This window comes from Polyodon spathula, chromosome 13, assembly GCF_017654505.1.
Source record: "Polyodon spathula isolate WHYD16114869_AA chromosome 13, ASM1765450v1, whole genome shotgun sequence".
Taxonomy (NCBI): domain Eukaryota; kingdom Metazoa; phylum Chordata; class Actinopteri; order Acipenseriformes; family Polyodontidae; genus Polyodon; species Polyodon spathula.
The window spans coordinates 41628135-41655021 of NC_054546.1; the positions used below are offsets into that span (position 1 = coordinate 41628135).

The 26887-nt window shown below is 41.2% G+C and overlaps 2 protein-coding genes across 2 annotated transcripts in view; both read right to left on the minus strand.

Moving 5' to 3' along the window:
- The window catches only part of LOC121325193 (F-actin-uncapping protein LRRC16A-like), a 31082-nt gene extending 18220 nt beyond the window's left edge, over positions 1–12862 (minus strand). Inside the window, exons 1-13 of the mRNA XM_041267525.1 lie at positions 12788–12862; positions 11365–11459; positions 8358–8408; positions 6632–6691; positions 4867–4988; positions 4435–4532; positions 3994–4064; positions 3567–3640; positions 3340–3415; positions 2266–2354; positions 1536–1630; positions 814–900; positions 121–230 (exon numbers count right to left, since the gene is read on the minus strand). Coding sequence (XP_041123459.1) covers positions 121–230; positions 814–900; positions 1536–1630; positions 2266–2354; positions 3340–3415; positions 3567–3640; positions 3994–4064; positions 4435–4532; positions 4867–4988; positions 6632–6691; positions 8358–8408; positions 11365–11459; positions 12788–12830 — 1071 coding nt within the window. The 5' untranslated portion in view covers positions 12831–12862. The remainder of the gene's footprint in view (positions 1–120; positions 231–813; positions 901–1535; positions 1631–2265; positions 2355–3339; positions 3416–3566; positions 3641–3993; positions 4065–4434; positions 4533–4866; positions 4989–6631; positions 6692–8357; positions 8409–11364; positions 11460–12787) is intronic.
- A 3223-nt stretch (positions 12863–16085) lies between these two features.
- LOC121325667 (transcriptional repressor CTCF-like) lies at positions 16086–24838 on the minus strand. Its single transcript, XM_041268513.1, has 11 exons — positions 24670–24838; positions 21275–22133; positions 20963–21133; positions 20055–20188; positions 19670–19790; positions 19331–19480; positions 19010–19170; positions 18369–18551; positions 18130–18277; positions 17799–17987; positions 16086–17529 (listed from the first exon to the last, which is right to left on the minus strand). Exons 2-11 carry the CDS (start codon positions 22122–22124, stop codon positions 17342–17344), a joined length of 2295 nt encoding a protein of 764 aa, XP_041124447.1. The 5' UTR covers positions 22125–22133; positions 24670–24838; the 3' UTR covers positions 16086–17341.
- Positions 24839–26887: the final 2049 nt, after the last annotated feature.

A 26887-nucleotide genomic window follows, 5' to 3' on the forward strand; every position in this document is an offset into this window, starting at 1 on the left:
GTTTCATGAGACATATTTCAGCTTGTTACTTATACACTGTGGCTGATCAAGCTCGTAGTAAAACCTGGAACAGGTGAAACTGCTATGCAATAGGAGTCTTATTGCCATCCCTGCTCTTACTGTGGTGTCTTCAGTGGTGAATATCCCGGCGTTCCCAGACAGGTCAAGCAGGCCCAGGGAGCTGGAGAAGGACTTGTTGACTGAGAGCGCCTGGGATAGACTACTCAACCCTGGGACAGGAAACAAAGAGACGTGGGCACCACCTGAGCAGCACATGCAGGCTCTACAATGCTTCTGCTCCAATACACAGTAGTACAATACTGAACAGATATAGAATATCAGATAGGTGCTGTACTATACACGCTGATATCTACTCAACCAGAAGTCAGAGGCTTCCTGCATACGCTACGCCATCAGTGGACAAAAATCAGCTTGCATCTTATACAGCACAAGCTATACTCGAATTCTGTCATGCATATTTAAATAAGAATAAGCAAACAGTAATGTAATGTCAGTTCCTTGTAGTTCTGCACACTATGGGCTGTTAGATTCTCAAAGCTATTTACTCCAAGTTGTCATTAGCATTATTTTCTGTCTGTAAAATGAGTAAGAAACAAGTCAAGACTCCTCACAAGCCCCAGCATCAAATGTCCGAGTTTATTTCTGGTTTGGTAGCTTTATTGGGTGTTAGTACTTTATGAAAATATCATTCTCATGATGTTTTAGAGTAAATCGCTTTGAGAATCTTGCCCTATATCTTCTAGAATACTGGTGGTCCCAGTGGACTCAGTGGAGATGCCTGTGAACCCTGACCTCTAGCAGTGAAGCCGGTCCTCGAGAGGGTGAGGCGAGTCAGTCCGCTGGCGAGCTTCTCAAACTGCTGGCTCAGGGCTGTAATCCCTGTGGAGAGCAAGACAGTCACACAGCCAGTAAACACAGGGTCCCGGGGTCAACCTGCACACAGCACACCTGACAGTCACACAGCCAGTAAACACAGGGTCCCGGGGTCGACCTGCACACAGCACACCTGACAGTCACACAGTCGGCAAACAACCGCACCCCACTTTCACCAAGCATCATCACTCCTGCTTTTCAAAAGGTAAGCAACATGCATGGAGTTCAGGATATACCACTGTGTGAATGGACTTGCAGCTGCAGAGAATACTCTATAAATGCATTGTACTGTCCAGTAGGGCAGCAGCTCTTTAGTGTTGACGGGGTCTGTTTCACTGATCTATGCAGCAGTGAATGCAATTATACAGATACACTACAAACTCGAAAGCTCCTCTCCTACATGGAGCTCTTGCTTCTATTGTTCTGATGCTCGGGGGCAATAAATCACCCAGCAGTGAAATAGTGGCTGTATCTAGACTGGTGCTGTTTAGACCATTAAAATAGACCCACTGGTCAAACGAGAAATGCTGTTAGTCTCAAATCTATTTTTCGCCTTTCAATTGATCATCACTACTCTACCTGTTGTAAGGCACACTCAGTGCATGCAGCCCTGGTTATGTTGTCTAGGCTCAGCTCCATACCTCTATCCTCGATGGGGTTTCCAGACAGATTGATGGAGTGCAGGGCTGAGCAGGGGTGTTCAATGAGTGCTAACGCCATCTTCTGGGCAAAATCCCTATTGGAAAACAACAAAACAAAAAATAACTCAGAGCTAAGCCATCTGTGCAATTTACAGTACACCTGTCAGGTCATGCTGGCATTGAAATAACATGCTTTAATTTTTAAATTCAAGCCTAGTGAAACCTGCTCCCCACCACTGTTTCATTCCAAAAGTTTTTTTTTGTTATTACAGGAACATTTTTTAGGAAACACTGAGTTTGATTTTTCAAACATGTGCTTATGGTAGCAAGACCCTTACATGCGATCGTATGGGGTGCTGTACAGTGCGAGTGGATATCCACTCCAGGAAAGATCAGAGTGGCTGCCCTGATCTTCACTAAAATACAGCTTGTGTCTTACCCCACCCTTTGCTATTTTGTTTTTATAATATATACAAGATAAATAGGATTGGTTAAACAGTATAACTCATCTTAATGCGATATGATTTCTAGCTGAAGATAACTATCCGAGTCAAACTACCCGACGCAGATGAGAGACGGCCGAGTCCCATAATTATCAGGGTCTCCTCCGGGATGTGCCGCGTTACCCATGAACCCATTCAGTCATGTGATAATCTCTCCAGAACTAAGCTATTGAAGTCAATGGACCCAGTGTGCTTTATGCAAAGTGTTCTCAGCAGGGGGTACGTACGATTTCAGCCCGCTACTCTCCAGAATCACTTCCTCCAGTTTCGGGGACATGTGGATCACATAGAGAACCTGCTCCAGCACCTCAGGACCCTGGAAAAAGAAATCAGTAACCCCCGCCCTTCTGCTTGTGCACGGAAAACAATCCACTGACAAAAACCCTATTACTGGTGCATACCATCTTCTTAAAAAAAAAAAGGGGGGGGGGGTTCTTTATAGAATAAAACTATGCGTATGTCTTTCTCTTCTTTTAACAAAACATGATTTGTAAAAAGTTAATGTGTTCCTTGTGCCACAACAGCAGCCGTTCCCTTGCAGTGAAGCTTATGAGTGAATAGTCTGATACCAGCCTCAGCTTCACATGTTAACTGGGTACTATAACTTTATTCTTGTAATTGTTTAACCAGTGCAGGTCTCAAAAGATTATCTAATCACTCACTGGCCCATTACAAACAATGTAAGCCGAACTTAAACTCAAGCACCGCAAAGCGCTAATGCAACTAGTGGCCTTAATGTGGCCCAGAGACAAGTCCTATAAACTTACACTCATAATGTTTGGCTCGCTAGTGCTAAACAATAAGATTCACAGTTTTTGCTAGTCAAGCTAAAGGCTTAAGACGCTGCAAGAATGATTTTCAAAATAACATTTAGTTCACTACAAACAAAAAGTTTTTCAACCCAGTTTAGGTCACTGATCTAAGGATCCGGTGCATTTCGGTAAAAAGAGTTCTCATATCCTCTGTCTACATCCGGGTTACTGTACAAACACTGCATAATATCAACTAGAGAGGCAATGGTGCTGCATGTAGTTCAAAGGAAATAAATAAAGCATCAGGGATGTGAACAAGACTCCTATTGCACAGCATTTTCACCCATTCCAGGTTTTAATACAAGCTTGATTAGCCACAGTAAATAGCTCAGGTGTGTCTTATTAAGCTCACAGTAAAACCAGGAACAGATCAAACTGCTTCGCAACGGGAGTCTTTTCATCCCTGAAAGCATGCTGCAGTATATATAGTTATCTAGGAAAATGATATATATATATAGATTGATCGAGTTCATTAAACAGGATCCTTACCAGTTTGTAGTCTTTGCAGGACAGCTTTGTAAACCACTGGTTAAATGACAGGGCAGCTACGGCAAGGGCTACATCTCTGTGTGCGGATGAATAAAGAACTCACTGTACAGAAAGTAATCTTTATCACATCGAAGAAGTCTGTTGTATTTAAATGATTTTGGGCAGTATAAAATTTTCAAGGAACTGTTTCCATGGAGGAACTGCTGTTAATAACTGTGGTGACTGACCTGCTGTCCATGTGACTGAAATCCAGCAGGTTAAACTCCCTGCAGTCCTGGCTGTGATAGATATTGTCCACGTCCTGCAGGGGGAAAGGAAGGGCAAGAAATCAGCTTCATAAACAAGAGGGCCTGGTCTACTAGAGTCCCAATCTGGTGATCGGCTGTCACTGCCCCCTGATGTAGAACCTGATAACCATCACTGGTCTTGATAGGAGCTGGCAGTGCACAAGATGGGTCACAAGACTGTTGAATTGATAGCTCTGTCAGCACCCGGTGTTAGTAATATGCTGGTTTCTTCTTCACTACATGTATTCAGTGGCTAATAGGAACAAATGAACAGTGTGTTCAGCTTGGCTATCCGGATCTCCGGGGTGAGGAAACCACAGTCAGTACGGTTTGCATATCTCTCTCTAGCAACATGAACGAGACTCACCCACTGAATCTCCTCTCTGCAGGTGAACTCATTGTAATCACACAAGCCAGCGTACGTCTCTGAAAACCCACCTGAAAGAAAACAGTAAGATGAGCGGTCTCTAGTGCCCAGTCTACACTGCCTTTGTAAGGACCCTGTGACCTCTCATAGGGAGGGTCTGAGTGTCCGAGGGTGCTCTGCTTTCACATCGCCCTGAAATCTGCTTTTACAAGGTTCCACCCAAGTGGATGACACATATGAAACTGAAACTGCTTGTTGATCGATAGGACCTGCTTTGTAATCTTGTTTCTTGTGTTGAACATGTTGCGTTGAAAGCAGATAGCTTGGAGAAGGGATCCCAGGTACCAGTTTGTTTTGGTTCTCTCTCTCTGCCTGTAATAATCTCTCAAAGTGGAAGCATGTGGAGTTCTTATCTAGTCCCGCGCTGTTGAAGGCTCCTACCACATGGCCCCTGGTTAGCACTCTGATGCTCCTCCACAGCGGAAATTAGCTTCTGGAATCTCTCCTGCAAGTCCAGAGGAATCTTCTTGAGCAACTTTCTGTGAAGAGCAAGCGTGAAACATGAGACCCGCACACATGCTTCTCTAAAGGACTCCAGTGGTGTTTTGTTTCTCATTTTGTAACATTGGCATGATTTTTTTTTTCTCCTTTCTAAAGTCAATTACAGGAAACGCTTTGAAAATATAACCCATATCTACTAAGTCACGACATTGCTATAAATCTCATCTCATTTTAAATATTGTAAATTGTTTCCCTAGTCATAGGATTATGAAGCATCATTTATGTAACTGTATTAAACAACTGGGCAGTCAAGAACCAACAACCAATCAGTAAAGCGCTCAGGAGAGAGAGAGAGAGAGAGGGCGGACTCACCCCGGAGAGGAGTCTGGGAAGATCTTCCTGAGCGATGCTGTGACATGGCTGACCACGTGCTCCAGGTCGTCTAAAGACATCAGGCAGAAGGAATAGGAGCAGCGGTCTGTCTCTATGACAGCCTGAGAAACACGACTGGTTTGTGAGTTATCAGGTTCAGTGCTGGCATTGAAGCTCAACAGTTTGTCACTTAAACTTCCCTGGATTTCCCCCATTTCAATGAGACAATGCCTTCAGATTTCAGGAAGAGAGATACTGATGTGTTTTTTTTTTTTATCCTAGAGGGTCCAGAAAGCAGCAGACCTGGGTTGTAATAGTGCAGTGTGTGATGAACTGCAATTGCAGCTCATTGCAGCTGAACTGTCACTGTAATCATTCCACATCATGGATCTGTTACAGTTCACTCATGCATTTGTCATAAAAGCGTTAATCTTGTATTTTCAACCACTTTAAGTGAACCCATTTGTCTGTAAAAAATGTATAAGTTTCTGTATTTGTGCCAGCAATTATATTGCTTAGTTATTTAGAATAAAATACAGTAAACATGCTAATGTGGAGTTTATATAATTACTGGAGCATAACTAACTGCGATTGTAATTGAACAATAGCATTGTAATTGTAATTGAACAATGACATTGTAATTGTAATTGAACAATAGCATTGTAATTGTAATTGAACAATAGCATTGTAATTGTAATTGAACAATATCATTGTAATTGTAATTGAACAATAGCATTGTAATTGTAATTGAACAATAGCATTGTCATTGTAATTGAACAATAGTATTGTAATTGAGCCCTGGTCTAGAAAGCAGCCTCTCTGCAGGTAAACAGCTCGATCAGCAGAGATAACATCATTGATACCTGACACCTACTTCTTGCTAAACTACAATGTGAGATATGCACACTTCAGTGACAATGCAGGGCTGTGTGCTGCATGAATGGGGCACATTTGTATTCCGTTCAACTACAAAAGTAAAATACACAGGTTCCAACTAGGAAAAAACACTAATCAATACCAACACTGGATGAGCCGTCACAGGACGCAAGCAGCTGGATTAAGCTGTCAGCAAGCCTCAGTACCAGGATTTCTAAATTCTTTAAATCACAGTACAGAATAAACAAATAATGCTGAGATTCATCAGTCATAACTTGATACAACCTTTCTTAATAGGATACTTAGTGGAGTACAGGTTTCAAGAATTGAGAATTCAGATTTACAAAACTACCTGAGAAAAAACAAAACAAAAACAGCCATACAAAACAGATTGAACTGTTTGGTACAGAGAAATCAATTTGCAGAAGAGTTTCCACGTTTCACCCTCCTGGTATAAAAATGCTTGGGTCGATGCGAAAAGGGTCTGTTTGTTTTATTTAAAAGTAATTCTTTTGCAAATTTCAAAAAGGTTTATATTAATATATTCCTTTATTTGTTTATGTATTTTGCCAGGCAGCACATTGTGAAACTGAAACACATTGCAAGGTAAAAAAAAGAAAAAAAAAAAAGGGAAAGACAAAGTGCAATATCACCATTTGAGGAGCTGGCTGTGTGAAACACTCTGCAAATACTGAACCCATTAGAAACCTTTCCACATACATCACCCACATGACAGCTTCATAGGGAAAAACTGGACCCATTCATGCCAGCATTGCCAATGATGCTTTCAGCATCTCAGATGCCAATTATAAAACTCTACAGTGCTGTATTTCCAGATCAGCACAGACAAGACAGTGAGAAGTAATGAATACCCAATACTCATGCTTACCTGGGTGATGTCTTTTATGATGATGGCACAGATCTCTAAATAGCTGAAAGAGCTGTCCACCTGCAGCCAGAGAAGGGAAGGATGGGGTTAGCAGAGAAAGCAGAACGAAGTAGTCCTGGCATATTCAGAGCAGCAGGTAGAGCACATGAAACAATACGCACACCATCTGTCTACTCTGTACAGGAGGCTGTGGGGTGAAACTGGACATTGAGAGGGGGCGGGGCAAAAGGGAGGATGCTTCAGAGAGCCAAATAAGGCATCCCTATCTCCACTAGCAAGCCTGGTTCACAACAGTCTTATGCATAATGAATAGAATGCATGTGCAGTATGAAAATACCATAGAGAACACAATGAACACATTTATTAAAGTCTTTTAAATACTCTGGTCTCTGATTAATCTTGCACTACCAAATCCTGCCTTAGGTAAGCTAACCACTTTAGCAAAATCACTATCTGCAATGGCCACAGCAGCTCCATAGCAACACATACATACCCACCAAGCTAATTTACTTTAGATTGTGAAACCGAAGTACAACGATAATGCAGACAACACACTTAGCTATCTGCTTCTGCGTCGGCTAGTCTCCATCGCTCCTAAATAGGTTTTGTTTCTATAACGCCATGCCGATTGCAGGTTGTTGTGTAAAATATAGATACATCTTCAGTATAGATAAAACTTTGCATCACTTAGAACTTTAGGATTAGAGATAAAAAAAAAACTATATGAACATCTCTTTAACATCATGTAATCAAAGAAACTACAAAACAGTATTGCAAAAGTCTACAGGAAGCCATAATAGTGGTACAGTATTTCAAGTTGTTAAGGATATGGAAAACTACAAAGCAGTGTTCAATTTGTTAATGTAACGATTGCTGGACAGGCAGAGCCTGGCCGTGCACCTGCATCCACAGCAAACACCTCACAACTAGTCTCCATGGAGATCGCTGGACAGTCAGAGCCTGCAAACAACAAACACCTCACAACTGGTCTCCATCAGCCCAGGAACCACAGCAGGTCCTCGTCCTGTGTAGGTCATGGCTTGTGGTTATTTAATGACTAGCTGGGCTGGACTGAATTTTCCTTTATGAAAATAAGATGACTCTAGAAGCCCAGGCTGGATTAATGAAGCTCTCAATCCACTATCCTACAAAGTGCTGGAGCTGACATACTGTACTCCTAGCATTCCCAACACCAAGTTGCTCATCAAGATTCATCATTAACACTGCAATTCTATTTAACTTTCAAGGAAACAATGCATACCTGCAAACAAAGAATTGGTGTTCCTTCACAATACTAGTTGTTTAAACCAAAAGATCCCACAGTGTGCGCCAAGAGAAGGGAGATGTGAATCTGAGATAAGTGAGTTCGGGGGCTATATTTAGAGACAGGTATTTAAAAAAAAAAAAAAAAAACAGGAAGAGTGCTTGCAGAGGAAAAGTGCAGCTGCCACCTCCTCAATACCAAGCTGCCGATGCTAGCTAGGGGCTGCCTGGCTTTGCTGATGAGCTCCAAACCTGCAGGTGAATATTTAGCCCAGTCCTGACCAGCCATCTGTAGGTATAGGTGGGTTTGGAGGGTTATACAGTGTTATGCACCCTTCGGGAAAGTGTTATAATAAAGCAAACACTGTGTCAATATTGACATTGATAATATGTTTAATACAACATTGTGCTGAGTCAAACCAAATAGTGTCACAGTGGCGATTCAGTTTTAAACACTGCTTACCTTGACAGGTAGGCTAGGCTGCAGTATGTGTGCCCTCCATAATGTCATCACCTGGAGCAGGGAACAGAGCCAGTCATTAGAAAAGGAAGAGAGCTTTACTCAAGGAAATGCAAGTGACGAGGCAGTGAGGCAATCTTTCCAACTTGTTTTCGGTGTACTGCTTTGAGAACAGGTAAACCTTGTCATTATGTACAAACCCTTGAAATCTCAGATGGAACCAGCACTGTTAAATAATAACCCACTTGGCTTAAATGGGTTTATTACCAATGGGAATGAAACAAAACAAACAAACAAACAAAAGTATCTTTTGCCAATGAGTCCTGTACTATAGACTAGAATGCAATTATATCATATATATATATATAATATAATATATATATATATATATATATATATATATATATATATATATATATATATATATAATATATAAGAGAGAGAGATAATATGCAAAGATATTGCTGTTCTTGAATAAATTCAGTTGATTAAAGGAAATCTCAGCCTAGGTTCTATGTGTGAGTGAGTCACCCCGGCTGTCTGTGAAACGCTGGTGACTCACTGGCAGAGAAAGAGAAAGAGAGGAGAACTTTTGATGTGTGTCTGAGCTGTTCCCTTAGAAGTACTTCATTGCAGCCCCTGTAGAGACCTGTGTGTGTGAGTGAGCTCTGCATTGCAGCTGTAGAGACCTGTGTGTGTGAGTGAGCTCTGCAGAGACCTGTGTGTGTGAGTGAGCTCTGCATTGTTCTGCAGAGACCTGTGTGTGTGAGTGAGCTCTGCATTGCAGCCCCTGTAGAGACCTGTGTGTGTGAGTGAGCTCTGCAGAGACCTGTGTGTGTGAGTGAGCTCTGCATTGTTCTGCAGAGACCTGTGTGTGTGAGTGAGCTCTGCATTGCAGCCCCTGTAGAGACCTGTGTGTGTGAGTGAGCTCTGCAGAGACCTGTGTGTGTGAGTGAGCTCTGCATTGTTCTGCAGAGACCTGTGTGTGTGAGTGAGCTCTGCATTGAAGCCCATGTAGAGACCTGCGTGTATGAATGAGTCTCACTTCCATCCCTGCAACACAAACAAACCAGAAAACAAACACACAATATAGAAAACGTGATTCCAGTGGCCTGGAGATGTGGGACACGGGCCCTGTCATCACTGCATGAGAAACCCTGCTGTGGAATACCAGACTGACTGGGAACATCATAGAAACGGATTTGCTGTTTTCAGCCCTTTCACTTTTTTTTTCAAAGTTGTGGGAGTGAAAATAGCAGTTTGCTTCCAGTAACAGTATGTTGAGCCGCCCCCTTTCATTTTCCATTGTTTCAAACGGAGCGGCGATATGCAAAGCGGGAGTGAGAGCAAACAGATAAAAGCAGGGGCAGAGCCCAGTGAAGCGAGCACATGGGCCCAGACAGCCCTCGAGCCACCTCCGAGTGAAAGCATGGTAAAACACTGTAAAGAACAACAAGGGCTGCTAAAGCATAATAATAAACATGGCAAACCAGGGTAAACTATGGAAAATGCACAGTATAACCATGAGGAAACTGGAACAAACACAGTGGGAAACCTTTCTGTGGGAAGTCTTTTTGCTGTACTGCTGATTTTAAGGACATGGATGAACCAACAGGGGTATTGGGGTAATGGAGGGTAGGAGACCCCAACACTGGGACACCCCTCGCTATCAGAGACAGGAGAGCTGTAACTGGGACACCCCTCACTATCAGAGACAGGGGAGCTGTAACAGGGACACCCCTCACTATCAGAGACAGGAGTGCTGTAACTGGGACACCCCTCACTATCAGAGACAGGAGTGCTGTAACTGGGACGCCCCTCACTATCAGAGACAGGAGTGCTGTAACTGGGACACCCCTCACTATCAGAGACAGGAGTGCTGTAACTGGGACGCCCCTCACTATCAGAGACAGGAGTGCTGTAACTGGGACACCCCTCACTATCAGAGACAGGAGTGCTGTAACTGGGACACCCCTCATTATTAAACGGTATGTTCTGTTTTGTTTACTAAAGTCATGCTGTCTGCATAAATATGGGAAAAATGCTTTGATTCAAGAGCTTCATCAGAAGAGATTTTGATTTTGAAAACCTGACCCATGTGTAATAGTACGCGCACTACATGTAATAACAAGACACCTCTGTGGTTAGCCTACTTAAAAAGGATTTTTAGTAGGTCATACAGAAACAGATTTTGCTAACCCAATTCGTGCTTCACCAGTATGCATTACAGCACTATGCAGGTGCACAGCACTACACTGCAGCACCTATGAACTTACTTACGACCCTAATGAGTAATAATTACTGACGTTTAAAATTAAGCGTTACCCTTTTTACGATACCTTGTGTGTAAGGTGTCTCTTATTGTATCTCGTCATCTTGTGCAGTTTCACAGCTTATTAACTAAATCACGAAAACAAAGACTGTATCCAGAAACTACAGGGATGGCAATAAGACTATTGCATAGCAGGTTCACCCATTCCAAGTTTTACTAGAAGCTTGATTATCCACAGTGTGTATGTAACAAATTCAGGTGTGTCTTACTAAACTCATAGTAAAAACAGGAATGGATCAAAGCGCTATGCAACGGGAGTCTTATTTCCACCCTTGAACTACTATTTAGAACTCTGCCACATGTTCTACACACATGATAAGAGGTACTGTACTGAAATACTGTCAAACCCTTAACAGACAGACAAAGATACACACTGGGGTGGCTGATGACCTGCTGTAGATAATGCGTTTCAGTCTGACTCAGCCAGTTCGAAGCAATGAAAACACCAGATCTTTAGATAATCAATCAATTACACATGTTAAATAAGTAAGTTTATCACTTAGACAGAAAGCTGCAGAAGCTCTATGTGGTAAACAGTACTTGCAAGCATTGGCACAATATATGAACTCAACGTGCAGAGAGAGAGAGAGAGAGAGAGAGAGAGAGAGAGAGAGAGAGAGAGAGAGAGAGAGAGAGAGAGAGAGAGAGACAGCGCAGGCAAGAAGCTACTAGACTCACCAGGATTTTTTCCTCTGGCTTTGATTTGGAGCAATTCAGCCGGATCCTTCCCATGAACTGGATGTTCTCTGGCTTTAGGAATTTAGAGATGCTGTCTGTTCAAAACAAAACAAGCAAACAGGTAGACATGATCACAGAAAGAGGACTGCCTGCTCGGTGGGTGAAAGCTGGGTCAGTCTACTAATGCAGTATCGGAAAAGTTTGGGAGGTGACTGAAGTACATGAGATGCAAAATAGATACGATAAAGAAAAACAAACAATCAATCAATTCAAAGGCAGAAACAAAGCCCACAATGACTGTTGGCAAACATGCTAGAGCTACTGTAACCTCACTTCCAACAAACAGATGCGTGTGTGTGATTGTCATTCTTGTGTTGCATGAATTTTTTGGATCCCAGGTGGCTCTTGATGCCACGATTCAGTTAAGGAGAACCAGAGTGCTCAGCAGTGCTGAACAGACTGATTATTGAATTACTGGCATGGAGCACAGAACTCATGGGCTGAATTCATTACCATTTCAAGAGAAACAAGAGAAGAACCAACTGCTTGGATTTGTGATGATTGCTGCTTTTCTTAAACTCCGCGGAGAAAAGGAATCCACACAAATCCAAGCAGCTGCTTCTTCACTTGTTTCAAGCAGCATGGTAAATTAGCCCAATCAATGACAGTGACTCTCGTCCTCGGAGGGCCTGATCTGAATAATCGAATAATTGGTTAGTGCAGCAATAGAGCTAAAGAATCCTACAAACTCATAATCAGCAGAAAAACCAGAACAAATAACTATGCCTACCAGGATTTGTAGTTTGTGAAACAAGATTTAAACTACAGTATGCCCCCCACTGCCAGACTACCCCAATGGAGCTGGGTCTATATCACAAGCAGTCTGTTCCCTTGAAGTGTTTCCGCATGTATAGTCTTGCAAGCTTGCTGCCAGCCTGCCCTAGCAAGTAACCCAGGTGGAATTCGTTGTAAAATAGCTTTGAATTAATTAGTCTGAATGCACAACTGATGCAATTTTAATTAAAACTGTCGACACAAAGCACCACTCATCATGACGCATCTCTTACTGGGTGTGTAGTCACAGTACGTCTTCTCTCTTGTCGTTACAAAGAAACTAGCTGGGTGAGGGTGCTGCTTGAAGCAGAAAGACGAGAACCGACACACACATGCCACAACCACTAGATTTGTTTTTAATACCTAGCCAATATAAATAAAGAAAAAAGTACATCTCCAAATAAAGGTAGTTTTGATCCAAGGCTGGTTGAGAAGTCTCCTCTGGTTCGCTCTCGTTTCTCTTGCCCTGGGTGTCCCGCTGACAGCACTGAATGCAGGGACGGGATGTTTTTTTTTTTAAATCACACAATAAAACAAGCTTTTAAAAGCAACACAAGCGTGCAGAGCCTGTGCACCGAGGGTGCCCTACCTTGCAGCCCGTAGGAGATTGCAGGCTTGGGGTTCACAGCCATCGCAGCACCAACCTGTTTGCAAGAGAGCAGCAACCAGCACCACCACCGCTTGACAATACAACAGGGCAAAGATTACACATCCTGCTAGAAAACCACACTCCGACTGAGAAACAGCAATCTCACAGTGGAAGCGGCTTCCTTCGGAGCACGTCATCAGACAGGGCGCCAATACCATACAAGGCCTACCTGTGTTGTTGTGAACCGTCCCTGCAGAGCTCTTGAAAGGATCCTATTCACAGAACTGTTTAAAGAACTGTTTTCTTAAGGACTGCTTTGTTTTTTTGTTAAGCCCATTTTGATTAATTAAATCAAGCTTGCAGTTCATGGAGCCGTTTCCAACTGTTAAAGAGAGGGTTAGAAGAGTATTCTCTTAACCTAAAAGAATGTTTATAAACACTCCTAAGAAACAGTCCCTAGAAAGAAAAAAATCCTTAAAAACAGTCCTTGTTTTGTGAATAGTGTTTTTACAGCTGCTTTCTTCATCCAACTGGCTGGTGCAAGGCTGCGCGTGTAGGGGCCCCTGCACTTTGATAGGTTCAATGCAGTGAATAACTAATGGAGGAACTGGGTGGGGGGTTAATTGGTTTGTTTAAAGTGTTCAGAACATCATTGGAACACAGACCTTGACTGTAAGGGCCTATCCCTGGTCTAGGGAGCAGGTCCTCATGCTGGCTCTTTTGTATGCTACTGTATTACGGTGACTGGTAATCAATGTAACATGTAGTGAAGGCAATCCCTTCTTTTTCAGCATGTTTCTTTTTCATCAGTAGAATACTTAATAAACTTTTATTATATATATATTATATATATATATTATAGTGAGAGATTGATAGATAGATATATAGAGAGAGAGAGAGAGAGAGAGAGAGAGAGAGAGAGAGAGAGAGAGAGTATAAGAGAGGACTTTGACTGATATATATTAATATATATTCTTTCAGTTCGAAGAGTCTTCAACACTAAGTTGGGGGAGACTCCAGTCTGAGGTCAAACATTCAATTCTGTCAAAACACATTCCTGGTCAGGACCAGTCATACACTCAACCACCACCAGAGGGAGGTCTCCCTCGTGTACACATTATATAATATATATCCATTATATAATTATATATATATATATATATATATATATATGAAACGTATATATTATAAGACAAAACAAATTGCTTTCCTAATTATTCATAGTTTAAGGCACTGATCTATTACGTTTTAAATATGCGCTTTGCGTTACAGGACATTCCCAGCAGTATAACCACATTTACAGTCTATGCCACCATATGCAGGATTAGTCTGGAAAACAAAGAAACACAGCTGTTGAATACAGCTGCCAGGCAGTACTTGGTGTAGCTGAGATATGAGGTAACATTTACATCAGGTTTCCTTACACAGTTGTAGGTCGTGTGGATGCTCTCTGAGGTGTAGATGCACTCCAGCAATGTTTCACAGTGCACAGAGGATTAAAATAACAATCATGAACTGTCACACAAAACCATCAACAATACATCATTGGAAAAGCAATGTGCAGCAGTCCTTCACAGAGCACCAGTCATCCTTTAAACTGGCATTGCAGAATCGTTGGGGATTCACTGAAACTGCTACAGAAATCAGCACTGTTCTCAAATTCACTGCAACATTTGAACCACTTTTGACTCAAAATAGTCAGCGCTTTCATTACATGTCAGGATTTGTATTTTAGAGAACACAAAGGTAATGTTTCCTTTAGCCCACCCCAGGCAACAGTGGAGGGGGGTGTTTGCTGAGTGCCTCCTCTCCAGACTGGCTCCTCAGGTGTTAATAATCAGTCATCCTGAAACTTCCTCCTGTGTTCTGATTGGCTCACTTTTGTTCTACAAGGGTCTGGTGTGTGCACCTCAATGGCCCCTGGGGGTGTGGTTATCTCAGGGTAAACCACTTCCTGTTTTTCATCATTTTTTTTTTTTAATTACAGCATTGTGAAAACTAGGCAGTACTTTTTATTATGCATGCATGGTTTGTTATATAGATATATATATATATATATATATATATATATCTATATATCTATCTATCTATTATATGTTGAAGGTATCATTTCAATTCAAAGCTACAATATTGTTAATGATACAACAAAAGGTATCACCTTTGTGGAAATGCAAAAAAATAAATAAGCCAGCTTTGAATTGAGTATTAATGTGTGCGAGGGATGGTTGACATACTTTTTATTCAGGGTTAATTGTTGGGCCACCACTGCAGCCAGATTGATGCGGAACAGACTAATACAATACAACCCCCTTTATCTGAACTGCTCTGAAGACATGGCTGAGTTAAACAGGCACTTATTCTTTGATGAAAATGGAGAAGAGGCAAGTTTGGATAAAGGGTGGATGGATTTTATTTATGCAGATTTCAGCTCCTTTAAGTCCAGCCACTAGCATGAAGCATGTCCATTATTCTTGTGATATTTCCCATTTAGTAATATTTTCATATTGGTTGTTTATTTAGCACACCTTTACCCAAGCCAACTTACATATCCACATTACATTTAGTTATGCCACACAAATACAGCCGTTTCAGCTTGAGGTTGTGCAGTGTATGTAGAAGTTGCAGATGATGTTTTATGCCATTGGATGGCCTTGTAATTCTCAACACAACTTGTTCATAAACAATATGGAACAAACTGGTAGGATCGCTTGGCAACCAGTCTGCATCTAGAATGCATATAAACTTGGTTTCACAGAAGACAACCAAGCAGCACAAAAAATATGCCAGTTCTATTCAACTGGTAATCTTTTTCTTAAAAGCAACCTGGATTTGAACTATTACTACACAAAAATGGTTCTTTTAGTTACATACAGAATTTAACAACCAGTTTCAAACTGCAAACTATTAAACAAATGCAGCTTTTCTTTGTTCATGTAAACACATCCCAATCAGTTATTTATCCAACAAGTGAACCTATAAATAGCATACAAATGTAACTTCCCAGTATCTGCATTATATCCAAAAAACATTGCCATGCTGTTTTGTCATACAACGATGGCCACCATCGAAATCATAAGGAAAATGCTTCCTGTTGACTGGTATGTACACTAAACCAGACAGCTTCACTTATTCAAATGAATTTGTGCCTGTAAAAACTAAATGATAATGTGTGCTACCTGGATCAGAGACACGTGTGCAACACACCACACACAGAGGATTAGGTTGTTTTTTTTTTGTTTTGCCTTTTTATTAGCTGTACAGCAATACATTATCCAGCCCATCTTTTTTTTGCCCCCCCCCCCCCCCCCCCCCAGCTTTTCTCAGTTGACTTTCGACCACCGTAAAAAGTTCACACAATACAGCCAAGTACAAAAATGCTTCAACCTAGAACTTTAAGAGCTAAACAAAGCAGTTTAAATGCAATACATGAGAGGAAATTCAATTCTGAAATAAGCAAAAATATCCTGTAAAAGCTTACATATTGTAACGGGATAAACTTTCATATACAAGCACCCCCGCACTCCACTCAATGTTACACATTGCCCCTTTTCTTTAAACCCCAGATAAACGCACATATCCAACTCATAGTTAATTACAGACTCAATTTCAGAGGATCAGGGTTTTAAATCTTCCTTCTCAGTTCATATATAAATGATACAGAACAAATTTTAGAGCTACAAAAAAAAAAAAATTGCGATGACCTAAACATAATCTTTTAAAATATATACTTAAAAGGCTCTTTCCCCACCCCAATTAATATTGTCTGTTAGTGTGCTCTGAAACATCCCAAATCTTTTTATCTGCAAGCAGAAGTCAAAAGAAAAAGCGCCAAATCCTCCTGCATGATTTTATAGTAATTTTGCACATTTACGCACTACAGATTAGCAGAAGTCCAAAGCTAATGTTAAAATGCTGTCCTCCCAGCATTTACAATGTCTTCAATCGCTAGAAAAGGTTAAAATGTAGAAAACAAAACAAATTATTTACAAGAAAGACCTTAAGCGGAGATGCTTTGTACAACATAATCTAAGAGGCTTTAATATTGCAATGCCAAGATTGTTTAAACTTGAAACACTTATTGAACTGTTAGGAAAGATCCATAACCTCAACTGGGTCCAATTCACAATGATGCAGCGTACACCCACCATTATAATAATGAGACGAGGGACGACACAAAGAATACAACCTTCCCCCTACAGCAGTGATAACCAGGACTGTACAAAGCATCTTGCAGATTCAGGATGAGCACTGTGAAAAATCCAACCACTTCCCCCTGCTTCACTAGATTCACAGATAAAGGGTGCTCTTAATATCTTCCCTTCACTGCTCTCATCCCCCCTATCACTCAATAAAAAAAAATTGTAAAAAAAAAGCAACCCAGCGCACTGCTTAGCAATCTTCACAGCGCTCAAGTGGTCTAAAGAAAAGCAAGTACAGAAGCATAACACCAAAAACAAGTTGCTTTTGAACACATCCTGGGTCAAAAACAAAACAGAAAAAAGTGGAAGGGGAACAGAGAACCACACAGATCACAAACATGTTGCTTCTCTCCCATCACCGGTCCATCATACTGAGAATCATCTCCGGGGTCAGATCCCCGTTGGGAGCCGCCTCCACTACAGGCAGCTGGACCGCCTCACTCTCCATTTCCTCTGGGGGCACCTCTGGCTCCTTCTTCACCTCCACGATGATGTTCTCAATGGTACCAGTAGACTCATCTTCAACCTGTATGATAGCTGCAGCTAAGGGAGGGAAAGAAATTAACTTACTACTTGAATGCACAACACATTGCTCCAGCGATCTAAATTTCTAAAACAGAAAAGGCATTTAAGTTTGAATATTTATTAAAGAAACAATTTACTTACTGATTTTTAAATAATCTGCCACAGCATGCATTAGTTAAAACAAAGCCAAACTATAATCCCAATTTTAACACATTGCCTTTCGTTGGCATGTGGAGGCTATTGGAGGCAGGTGTCTGAACCTCAGGAATGCAGTGAAGCACACTTACGTGGAGCAGGTTTTGGTGCGTTAGCCTTGCCAGGGGGTCGTCCTCGTTTTCTCTTAGCTGGAGTGGGCTGTGGGGTAAGTGGTTCCTCCTCGACTTCCACAAGATGAGCTTCAGCTTCAGCCTCTGCTTCAGCGAGGTCGTCCTCATCTTCCTCCTCAATGTCTTCCAGTTCAGGATCTGCATGCTCCTCTGAAAAAAAAAAGTATTCTGTAAGCACTGTGTCTACAGGCAGAGATGGCATCTGAGTCTGAAACTGGAGGTCAACCTTGTTCACTATGAGCGTTGAGAAAAAAAAACCCACACACCACACTGGGCATTATTTGGCTCTTACCGCTATCGTCATCATCTTCATCATCATCATCTTTCTTGCATCGCATTTTCTTCTTCCTTCCAACCCTAGTCTTTTTAGGTGTGGCTCCGTTCTCACTTTCCATGGAGTCTGGTCCACAGCAGTTCTCTGCATGCCGAGCCATGGTGTTCTGAAAAGGGAAAACATTGCTTTAGTAAGAAATAGAAGTTTACGTTAAAAACATCAATTCAATTGTTAACACTTTCTTTCTAAAAACGTACCCTGCGTGTAAATGTTTTACCACATTTGGTGCAGACAAAGGAGGTGGGCACAAAGCTGGGATCATGGTAACGCCTGAAGTGCATGTCCAAAAGCTGTTTCTGCCTGAAGGTTTTGTCGCAATGGCTGCAGGCATACGGCTTCTCTCCTGTATGGGTTCGTTTGTGCATCACCATGTGGCGTTCCTAAGAGTAAGCGATAAAAGCAAGAATATTTGTCAATTTTAAATTGGGAGTTGTATTCCAAGGGTTAGATTAAGAATCGCTACATCAGACAGAGATTTAGCAGTACATTCACTGCCATCTCACCTAAAAGTAATGCATTAGTTTTACTCTTCTGCTACCATTCAACAAACCATTAAGTACCGTTTAGAAGATATCAAATAAATATACACTAACTGTCCTAGAACAGTCTCACACATTTGCTCTCCATTAGCTACCTAATTTGGAAAATAGGTGGACCAATATCACAAAATACAGCAAGAAGCAGAAGCAACTCAGGCATTACCAACTTCAGTAGTTCAATCTGATTCTGTATTAAGCTGCCAATACAAATTGTGTCTGTTACACTCAGCAAAACACAAATGGCTGTTTGAGTGGCGCTGTTCAAGCACAGCTCCCAGTGTGTTTCTCTCTCTCCTCACCTGTCTACAAGCATAGTCACACAGCTCGCACTTGAAGCGCTTCTCATTCTTGTGAGACTTCTGGTGTTGAATTAGGGCATAGCGCTCATGGAACACAGCTTCACAGTAACGGCACTTCTTCCCCTGCTCAATGTACGAGTGCTGCTTTCTCAAATGAACACCTACAAAAAGAAACAAACAGGCTGAACAAGGCTGAATTTCAATCACATGCATAAATATCAGGGAATGCACAAGACATACCAGCTTACATTGTTCCTCTGTGAAGCATCACACAAACTCATGATATTACAGTATTGCACATTACAGCAATGAATGGCTTACCCAGGTCACTCTTCCTGGCAATTACAGTGTCACAGTGAGGACAATGAAATTTGGCCACATTCTCTGTGTGTTTCTGCAGAATGTGCATCTTCATAGTGCCGCTCTGAGTGAAGCGGGCATGGCAGATGTAGCATTCGTAAGGCTTCTCTCCTGCGTGGGAGGTAATAAAATAAGAGGCAAGTTAATAAACTGAGAATTCCACACACAGGCAAGCACCTTTGGCTACAGCCCAAAAGGAGGATGCATGAATGTTGTGTTCGAACATATTTTTAAAACATTCTCTTTTCTCTGCAAGCCTAATTGCGGTTCTTCGCACCTGTTTGGTTATGGAGTGCTTACCTGAATGTGTCCTCATGTGTCTCTTCAGTTTGTAGGTGTCCCTGCTGGCATAGCTGCACAAGCTGCACTGGAATGGGCGCTCTCCAGTGTGGGAGCGGATGTGGCGTTTTAACTTGCTGACCTGGGAAAGTCAAGCCAGCTGATGAGGACACGCAGTTCTTTAAGAGTTCAGGCACATTATTCATTCGGCTTCTAATCAACTGCTTACTGTTACACTAAATAAGGTGCCAACATTCTGTTGGGGAAGAAACCACAGAGATTCTGCGTGTAGCAAAAGCTAGTACAATACAGGAAACCGGGACTGCTAAATCGATATGAAAAATATGCTGTTTGAGATTAGACACTCTGCTGAACAGTTTATAACTTCAGATCGGCATTCTCTCACCTCTACACTGGCATAGTCACACATAGAGCACTTGAATGGTTTCTCATGGGTATGTTTGTAGCGGCGATGTCTGACCAGCTCTCCGCTGGTCACAAAGGCCATGTCACAGTCTTGACATTTGTGTGGTCTGGTGCCTAAATGAGAGAAAGCAGAAGGAAAAAAAAACAAACACACATTTGAATCAACCATGCGAAAAGCAGACGTCTATTGACATCTTGTGGAGATTTTAACCCTTTGCAGTCCTATGTCAGACCAGGTCTGACATCAAAAAGACAAAGCACAGGTCTCTAGTCATTTTTTCTCAGAAAAAAGCCAAGAAAACCTTTCAATGGCCAAGTGAGAACAATGGGATCCGAATGAAACCGAAAAAAAAAAAAAAAAGGGGGGGGGGGGGGGGGGGGGGGGTATCTCATAGGGGGGGGGGGGGGATATGACATAACAAAGGAGGTAGCTGCTTCTGCATCCAGCACTCAAAGAATATCACAGACATTTGCAGAGCTTTTTGAGATGTTATAGTAATAAAATAATGACTTGGATCACATTACTGAGGAGTTTGGAGATAAAACGAGTGATCAGGAGAGGATTTATCAGTATGTACATCTATAAAGAGGTATGTGAAAAATGCAGCGAACAAGGGATGAGGCTTGGCTCTAGATACGGTACTGAATTCTTTTGCAATTCAATGCCTTTTGAACCTGTTTTACTCTGAAAAATAATATTTTAAACAGCGCGTGTGAAAGTAAACAGCACAGGAAAATAAACTGGACCCGACGAGTACTGAATAAATGCACTGCAAAGGGATAAAGCTGCATTTTGATGAAGAGCACATTACTGCCATGCGACTATGCTGGGGGGCAAAAGTTAGCGAATGGCAGACCCTGAGTTTAAGGCTCAATGAGAAAGCATACCTGTGTGGGTGTTAAGGTGGTTTCTTAGCAGCGTCACTGTTCTGAAAGCTCTGCCACACAGGTGACATTTGTGAGGCCTTTCATCAGTGTGGCTCTTCATGTGCCGGTCCAGATTCGAACGACGGGGACAGGTGTAGCTACACAACTCGCACTGGAATGTTTTCTTCACACCTATAATGAACAGAAATAAAACAGTAATGAAATTAAGCATTTTAAATTAATAGAATAGTTGGCAGTCTATTTATGTATCATACAAGCAAGGATACTGCCTAGTTGACATGTAAAATCCTCCCCATGTCATGACTGCCTCACCTTTCTTTTTAATCTTGGTTGGCTTGGGCTGCTTCATATTTCCCACCACTTTCTCAGCATTGACTTCTGAAAGCAGTCCCTCCTGCTGCTCCTCTTCAAAGTCATAAACAGACACATCCATGTCCTTGCCCTCTTCGGTGTTGTAACGCAGCTTGCTCTTTTTGGTTTTCTTGGACTTCTTGGAGGGTGGCTGGTAGTCAGGATCCTTCTGCCATGTGCTGTCTTCATTCTGCTGGGACTGCTGCTGCTGCTGCTGTTGTTGTTGTTCGATCTGCTGCTGTTGGTGGTGCAGCTCTTCTTGCTCCACTGTCTCCACCTCCCCATTGGCACCCACCTTGACCACCTGGAAGCCCTCGGGCAATGGCAGTGTGTGGCAGATCACTGGATCCCCTTCTTTGGGCATGTTCTCGTAGGGGCCCTGGAACTCCTCCACAGTGGCAGAACTCACCGGTACGGACACTGGAACAGGCACCTGCACCAACTGCAGCTCCCCAAGGTTGATGGGCTGCTCCTCCATATTAACCACCTGCAACGTAATTATCTGGGTTTCGTCCACTGTGGTCTCGCCTCCCTCTTGGTGCACATCAGTTTCCAGGACTTCTGTCTTCATCTGGAGTAGGGTGGGGTCCAGCTGCTCCATCAACACCATATCCACATTGCTACTGACATTGACGTCCTGGACCATCTCTCCAGCCACTTGTTCTTCTGATCCGTCAGGCTGGCCCTGCACCAGGACGTCAGTCTCCTCCTCCGGACCCCCGTCGCGCCTCCTTTGGTACGTCTTGCGCTCCTTTCCTTTGGAGAAGGTCTCTCCTTCATCCATGACTGCTTCATTCTCCTCTGTCTCCATGGTTATAACCTACAGCAAATAAACAAAGGAGTCTATTTATGAGAGTCGTGTATTGCTATTATTATTAGAGTACTACCACTGTCTAGACCCCAAACAGACTTGTGTTATGCATACAAAAATAAAATGTTAAAATGTAAAACTGGTTTGGTTTTAAGTTTTAAAAGGGGAAAATAACTTTTAAAAAATATAAAACCATCCTAGATACTTAATTGTCGTCGTACAAAATATCACCTCCCGAGTCCCACCCCAAAACAAGCTATCTTCTAAAAATGCGTTTTGCTATAAAGTAAGAGGAAAAAGAAAGTGTATTTGGGGGACCCAGCATGTTCTTACTGTAAAAAAGCTTTAAAAAAAACTATGCAATACCAATATGAAATATGAAATACACATTTTTGGTCCAGTATTCATTTATTAAAGAAATAACAGTTTAACCCTACTTGGTGAAGATGTAGCATTCTTAAGACTATTAGTTTGGACCCACCAAAACAGTCAGATTGCTCTTGGTACACTATTTTGGTGCCGCTTTTCCTCATTGGCCAAATATTGCATTTGGCCTTGTGTTTCCAAGTGTTGCTTTCAGACAGTCACCCAGCAGGGTTATACAACTTGTAAATAAGATAATAGTCAGTTGCTTTCTACTCTGTACTTGCTTGTTCCAAGATTACCTGCACCAGCAATGGAAATATCATCTTTCTAAAAATCTGACTTCAAGGGTGACCTCAGCTGGAACCTGTCTGAACACTCTCCCACAACTAGCTATACTGCCACCTGTTGAAAATAAGATGCTTAAAAAAACTGCATGCATAGTCTCTTACAACAGACTAGTCAAAATGGATTTAAAAACATCTCTGTTGCATACTAGGCACTTACTACTTTAAAAGTGCTGCGTCACAAGACTTAATCGATGTTGGCCTTGTGTTTACATAGAACAATACAAACATTACATTTTGGCAGTAAAAGCATTCAATTACTGTACTTTTATTTGCTTGGTGCAGACTCTGCGATGGATATGTGTAATCAACCAGTGTAGTTAAAAAATTACCATGCCGTTGGTTTCTAATGAAACTTGTAGCCTAACAATGCATATTTAAAAGCACTACCTTATTCTATTGCACGCTACTATTCAACTAAATGTATTGTGTTATTTTGCAAAAAACAGTTCATTTTGCTTTGATTGCATGCATTTCAAATAATTTCCTACATTTAATCTAGATTGTTAAATACTCTTTAAAATATCGAACCCCAATATTTTGTAATCTATACATTATTTAACTTGTACATAAAGCAAAATTTAAAATGTATAAAATGCAATCAAATAAGTTATTGCACTTACTGATGTAAATAAATAAATAGCTCACTTAATTGCAATTCAAAAACACCTTCGTCTTTTGAGGGACTACACACACCACAATAAATAATTAGAGGGAATAGCCACAGCAGTTCTAACCAAAAAGAAATGTCTATCACAAAGAAATTACGTTAACGATTTAACACAAAAACGCCAGAAAGTTAAACCATACTCTTTTAGACTCACGTCTGACGAAAACACCTTCGTCTGACTGTTGCATTGCAACCTCTGTCCTATATTACGTTTCTGAACCAGCCTGATTGCAGAGGGAGCTCTCAAGTGTTTATCCGATTTCGACGTTAGGTGGAAAGGTGGCCTGTTTGAAATAGGTGTACCAGGACAGCAAGACCCGATAGTTTGAAATACTGTTGGGAGGTAGCAGGTTCAATAGTTTAAAAAGGTTAATATCCGCGTATGCAATTGTACTTTAGTAGCTCTGTAAGCTTAACAATATACAAATTAAAACTAATACTGTAAAAAAGCACGCTTCTGATTAATAAATATGATACACGATCTCGTTTGCGTTGCCAGTAAACATTAACTATACGTGGTAAATTAATGCGTAGCTAGCTGGCCTTTGCGATTTAAGATTGCACTGTACAGTACGTGTGTATTTACTCACTAGTGTAAATATATTTAAGAAAAGGTCGCAAAAGAAATTAATAAAACATAAGTTAGCATCGACCAAAACAAAATTCAGCACATATACGCTTTATCGAAACCACAGAATCCTAACAGGTTTTGGGGGGAAAAAACGTTTATATTGTACAGACTAGGGTATACAGTGCGCACCTTGCGACTTGAAATATTTGCAAAGAAATGTTCTGGTGCGTTAATATGAAAGTGTATATATTCTGGAATCAATTATTCCTGCCAGTCGCGGGTTTCTGTCTAAAGAGGAAACAAAGAAAAAAGAAAATGGACGCCTGGCCTAAACATGCCTACAAAAGAGCGAAGCCTTTAAAAAATCCATCCGTAGCAAAATATTACCTAATTAGGACTGCAAAAAACTAAATACTTGAACATTATCCCCAACTTCTGGCTTATAAATGTTTTTTTCCTAAATTTTCAATAACGATAGAGGGAGACAAACACCCCCCGCCAGCCGCCAGGACCGGAGCCCCATCGTGACACCTAGAGGCCGGAGAAAGCTCCTGCAAAAAAAAAACCTTTTTCGAAAAAGTAACGCATTTCTACCTGCTTTTTCTCAGTGTAATTTCTCCTTAAATGTAAGTTAAAGCGCGGGTTCGCGTCTGGGATGGCGATACGCAGCGCTGGGCTCCTCCGGCGCTTTTAATCCTCTCCCGCTATAGCAGAGTAGGCTCTGCACAAAATGGCGGCCCGGAGCCGGTGACTGCGCCTGCGCGGAGAGATTCGCCCAGCAGAAGGGGGGGGGGGGGGGGGGGTAAACAGAGCGTCGTCGGGATTGGCCGAGAGAGGCGCCACTTTTGAATCCGAGCGTCACTGCGTCATCCTAGCGGGCGTTAACTGTTGTTTTCAAGAAGCAGAGACGTAGGCTTTCCCACACAAGCGTGTGTTTGCCGCAGTAACATTGCACAACAAAATGCGAATTAAAATAATAACGCCAAATTAAAATATTGATGAGGGCTGTTTTAATTGTGCTCTGGTTTATTGTTTTTGTTTTTTTTTTTTTAATAGTAAGCTGTTTTCTTTAAATAAAATAATTCCATTGTATTAAACATTTTACCTGTTTATATTTATTGTGCAATCAGCACATTCAGAACAATTAAACATCTAGGTAAAAGATAAAAAAAAAAGATAAAACATCAGCCACTGTTTCTAATACGCTGGTTAAATCTGAGTCGCGCTTGTTAATGCAAATCATTTTTGGTGATCATTTTTAACTTTAAACTGTCTTGTTGTATTCAAATTTGTGATTAGTCACAAAACTGTATCCTTGTGCTGGAGCCATTCAAAAATAAGGTTAGGGCATTATGTCTTTAATAATTCTGATTGTGTGTATATCACATGTTTTAAGGTATCGGATCTTTTTTTTTTTCTTTTTTTTTTTTTGTAAATTGGCTTTTTGTACATTTAACACGTTTTGATTAGATGACAATAGAAAGAACACCGATGCTGTTAAGTTAATATGCAATAAATACGCCCGACGTTGAATTTTTAAATGACTGTGTTAGTATATACTGTTTTTTAACGGCTTCTTAGTTTATACGACGTCAGTAAATTGAAAAAAAGAAGAAAAAAAAGTGTTTCGCTGTAGAAATCTGGCAAATCTAATCCTGCAGGCTAAACTTCTAGCAAACTAAAATCTGGCGAGCCATCTAAACAGCTGGGTGAGGAAAAGCATACGGGAGCCGCAGCAAACAGATCCTCCGTGTCAGTCTAGGGCTAAACTAATGGCAACTACAAATAAAACACATTACAACAATCAGATACCAGGGCCCCGTGGAATTAGAAGAGTAAATCTACGGGGTCCTGTCCTTACCTTCATATAAAACCGTATATACTTGTTTTAAAACTAATGTAGCAGAAAGATATCTTCCAAAAACATGTTGTTTTTTTAATTATGGAACCTTTGTTGTAAAACAGCTCGTAGTTTTTCTTTTGTTTTTAATTGTACTTCTGTTTGTATTTGAATGCGCTACACTGCTGTTTCAGATCTCAGAAACAAACATCTGCCCCTTCACTTCCAAACAAATGCAAATGAGATGTCTCGGAGCCTTTTATTGTTAAGGGCAAACAGTAATAAAGACGAATCACCAACTAAATCACTTCTGTGAACCCATATACACAGACTGCAAGACACGTGGGTTTTGAAATCAGCAACGATAGCAGCTACTATGGGGGGGTATCCTAATCTGGGGATGTAAAGCGGCGCCTCTCTTATGATGATGTATGTGCATACACGTTTGTGTGTATATATATCTATATATATATATATATATATATATATATATATATATATATATATATATATATATATATATATATAGTATAGTTAGTTAGTTAGTTAGTTAGTTAAAAAACCGTGATCAACATTGATGAATCTGTCAGTCTGTCCTGAGAGAGTGTATCTTGCATACTGTATGGTACTCTTAATTAATTGTGCATGTTTATGCAGTGAATATAGGTAATAGCAAGCTATATTTAAAGAACACTGGTAAAATGACACAAAATCAATAGATATGAACAGAAATGCATGACAAATACACGGTACTTTCAGGGTGTGTGTCAGTTACCAGAAAAACAGCTGAACCAACCCGCCCTACTGCGCGCTCTCCCCAAATCTCTGATTACTTGATCTTGCGCAGCGTCCTGAACAAGATGGTAATGACAGGATGCCCCACAAGAGGGCAGCACATGCTTTCACGTTAAAAAATGAGATTTTGTAATGATGCACTTGCACAGTGGTTACGAACAATATTGCATTCCAAGA